A 15,963-nucleotide genomic window follows, 5' to 3' on the forward strand; every position below is an offset into this window, starting at 1 on the left:
CAGAAACCCTGAGGAAATCCACTAAGCAATCACACCTTGATCACTTACACCACAACCAAGAAAGTGACCTTGAACACCTCAAGACACACACTTTTCTTGGCCAGCACACCAACACTAAGATTGCTGATCTTGATCCCCTCAAGAACACAACCAATCTCAGCAAACACAGAAACGAAAACTTGTTTCACAGAGTACAAGGATTACACTTGTTACAGAACATAATCTGAAATCAATACAAGCAGAATCCTATTCCAGAAACTTTGATCAGTCACAAACTCTAAGCAATCTCAGCTCTTTGAAAAACTCAAAAACTCTTTTCAAAATCTTGTAAAAGATTGTTACTCAAATCTGTTTTTCTGAATTTATTCAAAGATGTAGTTTGTTATCAAATCTTAACAAACTCTTAAATTGCATTTAATGATTGGTCAAAGCATTTAATGACTAGAGCGTAAGCAGTTAAATCATTTAAAGCTCAGTCAAAGATAAAACAGTTTTTTTGTTATGGTCCCAAAACAAACAATCGGTTGTTTCCTCGAATCAATCGGTTTTTTTGGTTCTAACAGTTCAACCATTTGAAAAACATTTTTCAATCTTTTCTTAAAACATCTAAGTATAAGCAATCGGTTGTTTCGACAAAAAAATTGGTTGTTTTAACTTAGTTTGAAAACATATTACTTTCACAAAGATTGAGAATGCCTATGCTTTAGATTTGATTAAAGGGTGGATTACAACACTTAAACTACCCCAGAACTATACTAAACCAGCACAGCAACAGCAAGCACAGCCAAGACTTCAACATCCTTCAAAGGGTTTTGATTCTTCAAAGCTTGAACACCACTTGGTTCAACAATTCCCACTAGGAATTTGACAGAAGAGTTGGTAGAGTTGCAATGTCGAGCCGGTGTAGTCAGCAAGGCACTTGGTGAAGAATTAAAGAGGACTAGCACAGTGTTATTGCCTAAGTTAAGGACTGAGTAGGCAGAGTTGGCCAACTCATTGAAGGTGGCATTGGAGACTGCTGAGGCGTGTAAGGAAAAGATGCGGCAGGATCAATTGGCGACCGAGGAAGTGCAAGAGGTTTTGAAGGCGGACCTTGCTAGGGTGGAGGCCGAGAGAAATAAACTCTTAAAAGATAAGGTCGATGCCGAGTTGAAGGAGAAGGTGCTCACTGCCGAATTGGAAAAATGCCATAAGTTCATGTTGCGGATAAATGAAAAGAGCTTTCAGCAAGGTGTCCAATAGGTAGCATTCTTCCATGGCGTGTCAATGGATGATCCCCGCTATGATTTAAACAAGGACATGGAGGATGGAAAGCTCGTGCCACTCGGCGGGAATGTCGATACTGTTATGGAAGAGCCAAAGGATGGACCGAATCGCATCGAGGCGACCGAGCTAGAGCCATCCTTTGAGGAGATAATAGAACCTCTGATGTAACCTGCACCCGAGTTGTGGGCTCTAAACAACTTTTATTTTCATTTGAACAATTTATTTACTCGTTTGTATTTGGGTGATTCACCGACTGACATATGTTTGTATATTTGCATGATTCACCGACTGCATTATGTCTATATGCATAAACCCTGAACCTTAAATGGTAAAATATGTATCTACACAATTCGTCGACTGACAGATATCTATGTTCGTAAACCCTGAACCTTCAATATGTTATTCTGATCGACCGAGCGGTGAAATTAATGCAAATCTAATCACAAGGTGTGATACATATGTTGTACTGATCACCTGAGGTGATAACTAAGATGGTAATAATCAATCTGACTGATAGAAGAAGCGCGGATCGAGTCGGGTTTCTCGATAGTTTTAATTCTGGTCACATCTCTTAGGTTTATCGGAGGAGTAATCCTTTAAATAAATGCAATTGGAGTCGGAACTCCTTATGTTTTGATTTGTCGTGGTAATAAAAATATATAAAGATAAAGAGAAAGAGATAGGATGATAAAAGTGTTTAGTACCTCGTTAAAACCTTCTCGGTCGAAAACCTTCCTTAGGGATAAAACAACCAAGCTAGGAAAAAGTACAGTGTCAATGCTTATTAGTTATAATAAAATTTTAGATGTGTGGCGTTCCACGTTCTTGGCACAACTTTTCCTTAAAAATATTCTAAGTAATAAGCACCGGCGACTACTGCGTCGGCAATACGAAACGGTTTAGGGTTTAGGGCCTTCCCAGTTGCTTGAGAATTTTCCTTCAGCCTTTCGGGCATCACTTCGCATTCGCCACACTAAGTATCCTCTTTGAAAAATCCTTAGATTTACTTTTGAGTTATACCGTCTGGCTGCCCTCTGCCTGCATGCCTCTTCCCTGATTCTGCTTATGTCTCTTAACTCGTTAATGAGGTCAAGGTTGACCAACAAGCTTTCGTTGTTGAGGGTTCATATCCAACATTTGTCGTTGTAAAGAAGGTTTTCCAACCTCGACCAAGACCATGACTTCTGTCATGTAAGTCAAACTAAACGGTGTTTCTTGTATGGTGGACTGTGGCGTATATCGGTAGGCCCATAGGACTTCTAGGAGTTCTTCGGTCCACTTACCTTTAGCTGGGCTGAGTCTCTTTCTCAATTCATTAAGAATAACTTTATTAGCGGCTTCGGCTTGGCCGTTGATTTGTGGGTGTTCAACTGAGCTGGTGATATGTTTGATATCGAGCTTTTCGTAGAACTCGGCTAGTCCTCGGTCAATGAATTGTCGGCTGTTGTCAGTGATGATTACCTGTGGCAAATCGAACTGCCAAATGATGTTTTCCCAAACGAAATTTTCAACATTCTTTGCGGTGATAGCCGTTAAGGGTTCGGCTTCTACCCATTTGGTAAAGTAATCTATCCCGACCAATAGAAACTTATATTTTCCTTTGCTAGGAGCAAACAACCCGATGATGTCCATGCCCCACTTCGTGAATGGTCAGGGGGAGAGAATGTAGTGGAGGTTTTCCGGTTTGTGGTGGGACAAGTTGTTGTATTCTTGGCATTTCATACACTTACATACATAGTCCGTGCAATCATCTAGCACGGTCGGCTAGTAGTATCACGCACGCACTATTTTGGCTGCCATCATCCGGGCTCCTGAATGGGTAGCTGATACAAACCGACAGATGACTAAGGACACAACAAGAACTTCTAAAAAGGTTCAGTCATCTCAGTATACAAAGTCGGGCCCCACCAAACCTCGAGAAAGAATCAACAGAAGAAGAAGCTATAAACCAGAGCACCTAAAGTTCTTCTTGCTAGTCTTCTAAATGTTTTGAAAAATGTTGTAAATAAGTTGGGCTCACTTTAGGGGTCCAAATAGCAAAGATAAACTAGAATAAGGTACCATTAGCATAATAGGGGATGTGAGTAGCATTTTAGCTTGTTCCTAGCCCTTTTGGAAGGCATTTTGACCTAGTTTCTAGAAGGACACGCCTAGGATGCGGGATTGACTTAGTCAAACCCTAAGGCTGCCCATTTTTTCCATTTTCACATCCTACCTCTTTAGCTTGTTCTCCAAGGCTCCTTCACCTATAAATATGAGGCCTACCTAGTGTATTTTGCAAGTTGAATGAAATAGAGAAAAGTTACTCTGCACAATTTGTGTGAAATGCTAGTGAGGCTAGTTCCTCTTAGTCTTTAGTCTTATCTTGTGAGAATTTGAGAGCTCTCAAGTGGTGGCTTCCAACACTTATCTTGGAGTCATTTCATCATTCAAGTGGCTTGTTCATCATCTGAAATCCATGCTCATAAGCTTCCTCAATCCTTCATCTTTTCCTTCCATTATCATTCTATTCTATTCATAAATATGTTCTTATTTTGCTTCCTTACGTCTATTCGGTTTTTACATTTTGTTCTTGCTTTCCTTATGTAACTCCGCACCATATATTGTCATCATCATCACCTTATAATTGTCTTTTTCCTTTTGCCTTTGTGAAATGAAGTTTCACATCTACTTAACCACTTGGTTAAGTTAATGTCCAGTGAGAATTTTCCTTAGGTTTTCACTATTAATTGTTTAACAATCTCAATCATAAATCTAAAGTGTCACCTAAATGAACAATGCTAAAATCAACTCACATCATGTGGTTATCAGAGCTTAGGTTCTTATGCTTAATTGCTTGAGTTGATTCGGTACTTTACATTCTTTACATTCAAGCAACTTTAATTTCTTGTCTTTAAATTCAAGTACCTTTAATTTCTTGTCATTAAATTCAAGTACCTTTAATTTCTTGCTTTTACATTCAAGCAACTTTAAAATTTAGCCCTTACTTTCTTGGTTTTATTTTTCAGCACCTCTTTTATTCATTAGCACTTCTATTTTGCTTTTGAATGTTTAAATTGTTGTCCAATTTTTTTTTCTTACCTCTTGTGATTGTGTCATATGTTCTTAGTGTTCTAGGTGTCATTACTTTGATTCTACTTATTTTGCTTTAAATTTTGAAGTCTAAAAATTGCTAAAAGTTTGTTTAAAGTAGAGGTAGATCTTTGTTCCAAACATAAGATTTCAAGTGATCAATTAATTTGAATCCAACACTTTTTTGTGAGAAATTGGTAGTAAATGAAATATGCATGAAAACAATTGTGGACATCTTATTTCCATAAACATCCAATTAGTATATATAAAAAAATAAAAATAAAAAGAGAGAACAAAAGTAGACGCCACCATTTTTGTTTTTGGTCAAATCACCATTTCTCAAAGTGGATTCATGTTATTTGGCAAATTGATTTTAACATTGTGGAATTGATCCTTTTTCTTTTACATTTTTCTAGAAATAGTAAAACTTCATTATTCAAGGCTAAGTAAGTATCTTAGATTCTTTTTGTGTTCCTTTTGTTTGCTTGTCTTCCTTTTCAAGTTTTGTCATCATCTCTTTCTCCAACTTGGTTTAGCTTTTCTTGTTTGTCTCTTTTTTTTCTTTTTCTTTTCCTTAAGTTTTTTGGTGGTTTCCTCTAAGATCAAGTGTTGAAGGCTTTGACCTTTTTCATTTGAGAGTTTTCAACCTCAAGAAAGACCTTGGTTAAAGGAAGAAAATTTTCTTTGAAGTGCTTTGAGTGTTCTCTTCTTGAATTTCACTAAAAGTGACGCAAACGTGAGGAGTGTTTAAATTGTTTTCACTAATTGTTTGTTCCTTTGTGCAAAAATTTTGGGTCATTTTTATTTAGGTGAACCTTCAAAACCGCAATCATATCACAAAGCCAACCTTTTGGGAGAACTTGTGGAGGTCAAGAAGCGACTTGTCCACAAAGACGAGAAAATAAGCCAACTAGCGAAAAGATTGCAAAGACTAGAAGAAGCTCAAGCAAGGCAAATTCAAGAAAGGAGATTGGAGCCGCCAAGAGCACCTAGACCATCCATGCACTATGGGAGTCAAGAACATGATGGGCTAGTGCACACTTTTGCAAAACGACACCATCTACACCACCATCAACCACAACATTCTTTTGATTTTGTAAAGTTACCTAGTTTTAGTGGGTCCAATGACCCTACTTTGTATTTAGAATGGGAAGCTAAAGTTGAACATCTCTTTAATGTATATAAGGTCACCGAGGACCAAAAGGTTAGGTTAGCTTCCGTAGTTTTTTTTTACTATGTCAACCAATGGTGGCAACAAACTGTAATGGACATTGGGCTAAACAAGGGGTCAATCATGGTCTCTTGGTATGATTTGAAAGCATGTATGTGTGTGCGGTTTGTTCCTCTTCCTTATAGGAAGGAACTCTTGTTGAAGCTCCAACGGCTTCATCAAGGACCTAAGACGGTAGACGAATATTTTAAAGATCTAGAAACAACTTTGACTAAGATAAATCTGCATGATAGTGAAGAGTCAACGATCACTAGGTTTGTGAGTGGTTTAAGGAGAGAAATTAAAGATGTTGTAGAATTATATGAGTACTCTTCTTTAAAGAAGTTGGTTCACCTAGCCATCAAGGTGGAATCACATATTTTGACGAAAACAACTTTCACAACTACTCATCATGATGGCTTCTACAAATCTTCAGTGAAGGATAAAAATAACATTTCTACAACAACTTCTCCTTCCAATTTTTCAAAAGAAACCAATTCTTCCTATAAAGTTTTTAAAGACAAACCTTCTACCTTTACCCCTAAGTCACCCACCAAACCTTCAAGCACAAAATGTTTTAAATGTTTAGGGTTTGAGCACATAGCTGCCAATGGTCGAAATAAAAGAACCCCAAAGCTAAAAGATGAACATCAGGCCCAAATTAAAACAAAAACCAAAAGTGAAAATGAAAGAGAAAACGAAGGACAAGATAACACGGGTATAATCACTTCACCTCAAAGGTGTTTTTCTTCCTTGTCTTTTTCATTACCTAAACATTCTAAATACTTGACATATTTGATTAAGAAGTTTAAGGATGATATTCCAAAACCTCCTAAAGGTTATCACCTTCTAAGAGGATTCTTCCAAACTCATTTCATCCCCAAATATTCTTTCCAAACATAGCCTGTAGCTAGAATTCAACCATATAATCTCTCTATGCTTAATGAACATACGTGTGCTTCACACCTACCATATACAAATCATGTGAACAAACTCACTATGTTATTTGCAGGAGTTCTAAATTCGAGGACGAATTCTTTTGAACATGGGGAGCATGATACAAACCGACAGATGACTAAGGACACAACAAGAACTTCCCAAAAGGTTCAGTCATCTCAATATACAAAGTCAGGCCCCACCAAACCTCGAGAAAGCATCAACAGAAGAAGAAGCTATAAACCATAGCACCTAAAGTTCTTCCTGATAGTCTTCTTAAATGTTTAGAAATATGTTGTAAATAAGTTGGACTCACTTTAGGGGTCCAAATAGCAAAGATAGGCTGGAATAAGGTACCATTAGCATAACAGGGGATGTGGGTAGCATTTTAGCTTGTTCTTAGCCATTTTGGAAGGCATTTTGACCTAGTTTCTAAAAGGACAAGCCTAGGATGCGGGATTGACTTAGTCAAACCCTCCCATTTTTCCCTTTTCCCATCCTACCCGTTTAGCTTGTTCTCCAAGGCTCCTTCACCTATAAATATGAGGCCTACCTAGTGTATTTTCCAAGTTGAATGAAATAGAGTAAAGTTACTCTGCACATTTTGTGTGAGATGCTAGTGAGGCTAGTTCCTCTTAGTCTTTAGTCTTATCTATGAGAATTTGAGAGCTCTCAAGTGGCGGCTTCCAACACTAATCTTGGAGTCATTTCATCATCCAAATGGCGTGTTCATCATCTGAAATCCATGCTCATAAGCTTCCTTAATCCTTCATCTTTTCTTTCCATTATCATTCCATTATATTCATAAATATGTTCTTATTTTGCTTCCTTATGTCTATTCTGTTTTTACATTTTTTTCTTGCTTTCCTTATGTAATTCCGCACCATATCTTGTCATCATCATCACCTTATAATTGTTTTTTTCCTTTTGTCTTTATGAAAGGAATCTTCACATCTACTTAACCACTCTGTTAAGTTAATGTCCAGTGGGGATTTTCCTTAGGTTTTCACTATTAATTGTTTAACTGGTTTTGGGAAGATGTTTTCCACATATTTCAGATACGATTATAACACATTAAATGCTATTGTATCTGTAATTACTCTTATTTAATGCGTAACTTGAAGTGTTTGTTTGACTCGGTTGGTCGGTTCCTGTGTCCAAGACAGACTCGTCTGATGCTGACCGATACAGTAATATAATTAAAAATGGACTTTTGGATAAAAAATAAGATTTTAATGTTTATGAATATATGGTTAAATTAAATTTTAATTTCAAACAATTTTATTGAGCCAAAATCCTATAATTTGAACTGAAAAAAATACTTTTAAATTGACCATAATTATAAATTTTATATCATAAAATCATTTGATGTTTATGGTGGGTTTATTTTAAAATAAATTGACCACATATCTCAATGTGAATAGACTATTTTAAAATTTTGTATAAGTAAAGATAATTTTAGATTTCACCCATTAAAAATTTTGTGAGCTTTCACTCACCCACCATGAAGATGTGAACTTGAAATTGTAATATTTTTAAAAAATAAAATTATAATAAATTAGCAACAATATATGGATACTTATGTATCCTTTTATTTATTTATTATTATATATATTATTATTATTATTATTATTATTAACATCTTAAGGGCCTCAACAATAGTAGGTCTTAACGCCACTATCAAATGAGCACATAGCATTCCAACATGAACAAACCTTTCCATAATTTTTACTGACCCTCTCTTACTGATTCCTCTAAAATTTCCTCTATCTTTCCAGATTCTGCAAGTGCCCATACCCAATCTGTAAATGAATCCGTGGATGAATTCAAAGTATCGAGCACTTTTCTTCCTCTCATGATTTCTAGAATCACAATACCGAAACTGTACACATCACTTTTCTCACTTAGTTGCCCATATAGCGCATATTCTGGTGCTGCATAACTATATGTGCCAGCAACTCCTGTAGTTAGATGAGATTGGCCATCATTACCCTGCTTGGCCAACCCAAATGTATGTCGATAGCTTTTATGTCACGATGAAAAATTGGGGGTTTGATTACATAATGCAAATAAGCAAGCCCCTTAGCCACATCAAGGATTATGTTCTTCCTTTGTGGCCATGTTAGCTTATTAGCACCATCACAACACAATCGGTCACTCAGTCTGCCATTAGGCATAAACTCATAAATCAAAAACCTCCTCTTACCTTTCAAATTATCACTTGTAACACAACAACCCCGAAGAGCAAGAAGATTCCTGTGCTTTATTTTGCTTATGATCTCCACTTCATAGCAGAACTCTTCATCCCTTTAGTTCCCAAATCTAAAATTTCCTTATCGCCAACCACAGTGCCATCTGAAAGAGTCCCTTTGTACACAACCCATCACCTTTCCCAATCACATTACTCTCTGAAAATTTACTCGTGGCACGTTCAAGCTCTGATATCTGCAACCATTTAGCACCTCTGCGAGGCAAAACACCTCCCCTAATTTGTCTAAAATGAAATAACAATATTGTTCATCATACGGTAGTGTCAAAGGAAGCAGTTTGGTTTAGATGCTAAGACCAAGTATGAAGAAGGGACTGGGAATGCTGTCAAATGAATTCTGCAGCAGATGGCGATGTATGGCATACTTGATGCCTAAAGTTTCTGTTTCATGGAAGAAGAAGAGTGCCAAGGCATTGCATATCATCAAGCTAGCATGTGGCTTTCAGTTTAATTCAGCGCATCTCTAATATTTGTTTTTTAAGTCATTTTGCTGCAGCCACAGTCACTATTACTCTACATGGTTGTGGTACTTTTAGGGATATTAGGCAATGGTCTCTTTAGGCAATTTGTGTAGATTTTTATGGGTTGGTTTAATGAGTTTTGTTTTCCTTTTAACAAACCAATATCCTTAGTTGGTTTGGTTTTTTTGGATTATGTATAGGTGTTGAGATATCTATTAAGTATCTCTTTTATTCTATTTTATATTTTGTTGATAAAAAAAAATATTGTTCATCATATAATAATGAATAAAAAAAAACTAAATTCATATATTACAATTTTATCTTCTACTTTATAATTAAAAAACAATACTTACTAGTTGATTTCGTGGTTTTGGAAGAAAACTACGACTTCTCATGTTTTGAATTTAAAAATAGTGTTATCTCTTATGTTATATTTTGATATATAAAATTAAAACTGCTAACAAAGTGACAAATATCTCCTCTCAGATATTTTTAAAATAATAAAATAAAATATAAATATAAGAATAAATTTGGAATAAAATAAAATGGCAGTTAAAGAGGAGAAATCCATTTATATATAGGTTGAATTACTTGAAAATGTTAATAAGAATTTTGTAAAAATAAATAAATATTTTTTAATATAAAATTATTTTATTAATTAATAAATTAATTTTTATATATTTTAATTTCAGAAACCTAATACTTTAGGATATTAGTTGAATAAATGTAATATATAGTTTTTTAGGACTTACTTAATGATTATTTGAAAAGATATTCATTAATCTAATTAAAGAAAAAATATTTTTTAAGTAATTAATGGTAATTTAATTTATTAAAGTGTGACAATTATACATGTGCTTTAGTTCATTTAAAAATAAAGGAAAATGTAGTATTTTTTTCCTAACAATTAGAATTGATAAGTGTACTGGACTAGACATCGAACATCGTCATCAAGCATCGGACATTGGTACTTATGAAACAGGTTGGCTCGGTGGTCTGGTCGAGATAATGGACCACGTAAGTGGGCCCCCAGAGATGCGTGTGTTGAAACCCGTGTATAAATGAAAAGCCTAGTCAGCAAGAAAGTGCATGTGGTGTGTATAGTACATTCGGGTCTAACACAAATAAATATCCCCTGAAGACGACAAGGCCCAAGAGCGTTAGGGTTTTCAGGGGAAAGTTGCATGCAAGATAGATAAGGACTAGGGCGCCTACAGTAACAGATGGACCCTGTAATGCTGGTACATGAGTTGGTACCTTGGCAGTCATGCTGTTAAGATTGTGCACTTCAAAGAGGAAGATTTTGTGCTCTAAGATTGTGTAACAACGTAATAGAATGTCCTCCCAGAAAACCTAATTTCACTAGAGATAAGGCTCTGGTGAGAGAGGGGTTGTTACAATAAGGTAACCTAAAAGCAGTATGTAAAAGGGAGTTGAGATCCCTGGTAAAGGTACGCCGTTTCTAAGACTGAAACTGTTTTACATACTTATTGTTCTTTAGTCCTTACTGACTTGAACGTCGGAGTGCAAACGGACGTAAGGGCGCCCTTTTGTCTCTGCAGGTAAAGCATTCATCAACCAAGGGAAATGCAAAGTCCAGAGGAGACAGGCAGGGCCTGAATCGGTCATCAGAGTCAACCGACAATCAAGTCAACCGACGATAACAATAAACATATGTTATGTGTGAGGTTTGATTAGTAGAAAAGAAAAATTGAATTTGCTTTTAACTTTTTAGAATAAAAGATCAAATAACATGAAAATTAAAATATGTAATATGTTTACCTTTATATATACATTTAATTTATATGAATCATATATAAATGTTAAAAGGTTGTATATAAGAATGAAAAAAAATATTTCGAGAACAAGAAGAAATATATAAATAAAGAGAAGTTAGAAGAAGATTTCTTAAAAGATAATTTCATAAAGTTATTCAAATTTAAAAGTTTGGAGATTTATTAAGAGATATTTTCATAATTTTATTTAAATGAAAAAATTTGTTTCTAAGAATGAAATAGCATTAACCTATACATGTAATTTTACGTTACAAAAATACAATTAGGTAAAAAAAAAAATAAGAAAAAGAAACGGAGAGAAATTATGAATTGATAGAAAAATTAACATCACTTAAAAATGTTAAAAGGGTTAAAATGAAAGCGGTTTGTTTGTTCATGCACCACCTCGTTCTGATAAAAGGATTTTATCTATTTTTAAAATAACTTCATCTTCTCTAATACACCTTTTTAAAATTTATAAATGTATTTTGAAAAATATTTTCTGAAATTTTGAGAAAGAATTTTTTGGAAAGATTTTATGGAATAAGATTTTCGGAATGTGTAATACATTTTGAGATGTGTTTTTGAGAATAATATTTTTGAAATATATTTTGAAAAGAACATAAGACCCAGATATTTTATTCATTTTACTTATTTGATGAAATGTAACGAAAATTTTGACAACAGGACAAACAGCCTGAATTAAATCACAACTTGATCCATAAACTAAGATGAAAGCAAAATGCAACATTCTATTTATCTAAGACAGTTTAAAAATACTCTAAACTTCAACTCTCATCCAATATCATCAAAAGTTCATTACAAGGAGAGTGAAAGGTTATTTATAACCATATGTATAGCATCAAGTATACCTAACAACAAATTCAAAAATATCTAAATTGAATTGAAAATTCAACCTTATAGTTTTATATAGTTGACCAAAATTTACAATGTAAACAAGAGAAAAAAAATAAAATATAAAATTCAAATTAAAGAAAATAAAGAAATTGTCCTATTAATAAAAAATAAAGAACATCTTTCTCATCTTTGGTCATGTTTTCCTTATTCCCTTGTCATGTTTTCCTTGTTCCCTTCACATGTGTTTTGCCTTTCTTTTTATTTTGTTTGACCATATGTTTGACAAAAAATGAATAGCTCCCAGATTGGTTTTATGTTTTTCCTTCTTCTTATTATTATCCGTACATCTAACTTATTTGAGTTAAGGCTCAATTACAAAAAGTACTATTTGCCCCTATTTACATCGAAGTAAATTTTTTATTTTTAAAATTTACTATCAAAATACTATTCTGTTTTACAAATTTTATTTATTTAAGATAATCTTTATCCATAAACTCAAAAATTAAAAAATAATATTATTTTATGTTATCAAAATGTTGAAGAATATTTACATGTCCAGCTTCATTAATGCATTGATTTATTAATATATTATCAACTTTGTTTCAAACTTAAAAGGTACACACTTTTAATCTTTTTGTGAAATAAATTAAAGTTTACTTATTAAATTAAAAAAATTAATGTAATCAAATAAATAATTAGTTTAAGTGAAATCTTTTATGTTATTTACTAAGACTTAAAATATAAATAATATAAAAATAACAAACCCAAAAATATTTTATAAGAGTTATTTCAATTTTAAAATTGTTAAATGATAGTAACACAAAATAAAAAATATCGTTATAAAAGTAACCTAGGTTATTCATATTTAACACACAATAATTCGTGCTCTCTTAGATTATTTCATCCCTGGAATTTTTCACCCACCTACTTCTATCACCATTACCTAATATAGTTGTAACTTCTTGCCCAGGATTCAGCTGCAATCCTGCTTGGTACATGCGACAAAAAAGGCTAATTCTTCTTTTGTACAATAGTTCACATCTTAAACATAAACTTAAATGATTTACAGTTAGCAAATTGCACTCAACAACCCTCCTAAGCTTCTATCAACCACTTAATCAAGTTCAAAAATCAAGCTTGCTACTTATCAGTCTTAGAAAATGAGTATAATACACTAATTTCACTAGTTTGTGCAGTACACTAGCCATAAATCACAAGTGCAGACAGAGCTAGCATTAATTACAAGAACTGACTCCATTAATTTCTTTTTGTATATATTTTAATTAAAACGCTAATGCAAATTAACAAAGACAAGTTTGCAACCTGAACTCCACTCCATATGAAAAAATTTCATCGATTGCAGAACAATCTGTTATAAAGCTCTTGTTCTAGGAATAAAGCTATACAAATTGCTAGCTTTATCAAAATGATATAATGCAACAGGAAGAAAAATCCTCCAGAAGATTAGTCATTCAATAAAGAAAGGAAGAGATGTTTAGTTGATTAAAAAAGACAAACAACAAGAAGGAACAATATACAAAGCTATGATATTCAGAAACTAATCTCCACATCATTAAGTTGGTTAATAGGTTTCACGATTTGTACCAAAAGAGTAAGCCCCAGGACAAAAGGAGTTAGCTCTCAGCAAGAAAACAACAATGTAATAAAACAACCTAAAAGAAAAAATGTAGCTAAATATCTGGAGTTGAGATTGGTCCCAGATAATCTCCTTCCAAACTGACCAATGCCTGAAATTCCCTGTCTGCTTCCATCCACTTAGTACCTATCACTGAAAAGCGAACTGTGACATCTTTTCCAATTTTTGATAATTTGTCATTCATGAAGCATGCATTTTCACCAGGAACATAACGGTAATCAGGCATTTTCAAATGTGAGAGATAGACATTCTCAATTGGACCACATCTCATGAAAACTCCATGCTTTAAAACCTTGTGGACAACACCCTCCAATATCTCTCCCTTGAAAATCTTGAAGGTAATGGCATTAAAAACAACAGGGAAGAGCACATCCCCAGTATGTTGTCTGACCTTTCCTTCCCCTATTTTCTCCAGTGTCGTCACAGCGAGAAAGTATCCCAGATCTTTGGTTGCTTTCTTCATAGCAAAGTCACCCAGCAGGCGGATGATGATTTCCCTCTGAAGCATCAGACCTTGTGGTTTCAGATTTTCTGCCGCAATGATGACATTCCAAGGCAGCTGAACTTTGAGAAACATTGTTTATTTCTTCTTAGTTCTTCTGCAATAAAACGATATAAGTACTAATACCTAATTCAAATTTCAAAGGCACAAGTATTCTTCAACTTAAAATATTTTCAGTACATGCTAATAATTTTGATCTATTAGTGCCAGAATGTCCCAAAGTCACTTTGTACTAGGAAATCAGAATTGTGTTGTGACACTGACAACCGTTCATAAATAGACAAACACATAAGTGTTTTCCAGTTTACAACTTCTCTAATACAGACACATATTTCTTACTACATAATATTCTAGTTCTCAAGCAAAGCAAGGTGCATAACCAGATTTGATCTGCTTTAAATATATATTCTCAAAGCTATTAACTTGTAACCACAACTACAGCTTCAATAATGAGGTATATGACTCGAGAAGCACCTAAAGATGGAAAAATGGGATCCAAACAATGACCATATGCAGTTTCTGGAAGCCCTTTTAGAGCACAGATCACATCCTTGATGTAGTTCAGTAAAGTTAAGGGACTAATCTGAAGGATTTTTCAATAATAACAGAAATACTGAGCACGATTCTAATACTTCTTCTATAACTACTCAAGTTATTTTTAAGGACCATTTTATCAGAGAGAATAATACTTTGAAGATCAAACTGACGGTTCACTAAAAAAATACACTATCAACAAAACACACATTCGAACAAGAAGGCAGTTGAATTTTCACGAGTCTCTGTTTGATTGCTAATAGAAACAACATAAGCAAAGTTGAGAGTTGAGACGACAACAGAGTTGACTGTTTCTTTTCTTCTTCTTTTTAACAGCAATGATTTACAAGAAGATGACTTCCTAAAAGCTCTCCTGATCAAAGGGTTTACCCTTAATGTTTTTGCACCCACATATTCAAATTAAAAGACCCAACAAATACCAAAACTCTTCCTAAATTCCTAACTACTCACAACAAATTTAAAACAAACCTAATTTCCCATACCTTAGGTATTTCCTATATTTTAAGGATTACAAAAGTTGAAGAGGAGGAAGCAAAACACCAAGAAGGTACTTAATCACCTAAAAGATTTAAATCCTAGCCATAAAACACCCCACAATTAAACTCACACTCAACAACTCCCTACACCGAACAAATCTCAAGCCATGCATGACTCCATAGAAGAAGAGAGAGAAATTTAAGAAAGAAGGGAGAAGAAAGAGCTTACCCAAGGCAAAAACTCTCTTTTGATACTCTACAATATCTCTTAGTTAGCTTGTAAGAGAGAAAGGTGTTTTAAGTTTGGGAGTCGGAGAGGAGGAAGGAGAATCGGAGAAGAATGAATGAAATAACTGTTTTTGTTAAAGAAAACATGAAATTTTAAATCTCTATTTGCATCCCCACACTTAGTAAAATCACCTCTGTTTTGCCCCATTTCTACCACAACCAGTCAAAGGTAAACCTTTATTCTTGACACACCACCTAGAAATTACTATTTTCACCTCTCAAATTAAATGTAACCCTCACCATGCACACAAATCTAAAACTTAAATACAATATATACATATATATTTATATATACACATAAAGACAATGCTTAGTTATACAATTTTATATATTAAGACATTTTTATTTAATGTTAATTTTCATTATTTAAGTTAAATAGTATTTTTTTTATAATTATCAAGTATTTATTACTATTTTTTTATCTTCAAAATTTATTTTAATTTTAATTTAATAACTTTTTTGTAGTTTGTTCTTATGAAATTTATAATTTGATAGCGATGTTTCACGTTCTGAGCATAAACTAACATGATTATAATTAAATCAAAATATTATTTATTATTTGTTGACATGATTTAAAAAGGATAAAAAAATTAAAACTTAATATATTAAACATAAAAGACAGATAAATATTTCAAAAA

General features: G+C 33.7%; 1 protein-coding gene and 1 pseudogene across 2 annotated transcripts; both read right to left on the reverse strand.

The window, feature by feature from the left end:
* Nucleotides 1-3,013: 3,013 nt before the first annotated feature.
* LOC137817290 (probable receptor-like protein kinase At1g11050) lies at nt 3,014-12,845 on the reverse strand (annotated as a pseudogene).
* A 552-nt stretch (nt 12,846-13,397) lies between these two features.
* LOC137817285 (DNA-directed RNA polymerase V subunit 7-like) lies at nt 13,398-15,405 on the reverse strand. Of its 2 annotated transcripts, none has more exons than XM_068620535.1 (2): nt 15,267-15,405; nt 13,398-14,103 (listed from the first exon to the last, which is right to left on the reverse strand). In XM_068620535.1, the coding sequence occupies exon 2, from the start codon at nt 14,079-14,081 to the stop codon at nt 13,539-13,541; it is 543 nt and encodes a 180-aa protein (XP_068476636.1). In that variant the 5' UTR covers nt 14,082-14,103; nt 15,267-15,405; the 3' UTR covers nt 13,398-13,538. The 2 variants fall into 2 exon arrangements, with proteins under 2 accessions (XP_068476636.1, XP_068476637.1); XM_068620536.1 differs by having other exon boundaries at nt 13,398-14,100; nt 15,267-15,391.
* Between the last annotated feature and the right edge of the window lie 558 nt (nt 15,406-15,963).

The sequence above is a fragment of the Phaseolus vulgaris genome, unplaced genomic scaffold (genome assembly GCF_000499845.2).
Source record: "Phaseolus vulgaris cultivar G19833 unplaced genomic scaffold, P. vulgaris v2.0 scaffold_28, whole genome shotgun sequence".
NCBI lineage: Eukaryota > Viridiplantae > Streptophyta > Magnoliopsida > Fabales > Fabaceae > Phaseolus > Phaseolus vulgaris.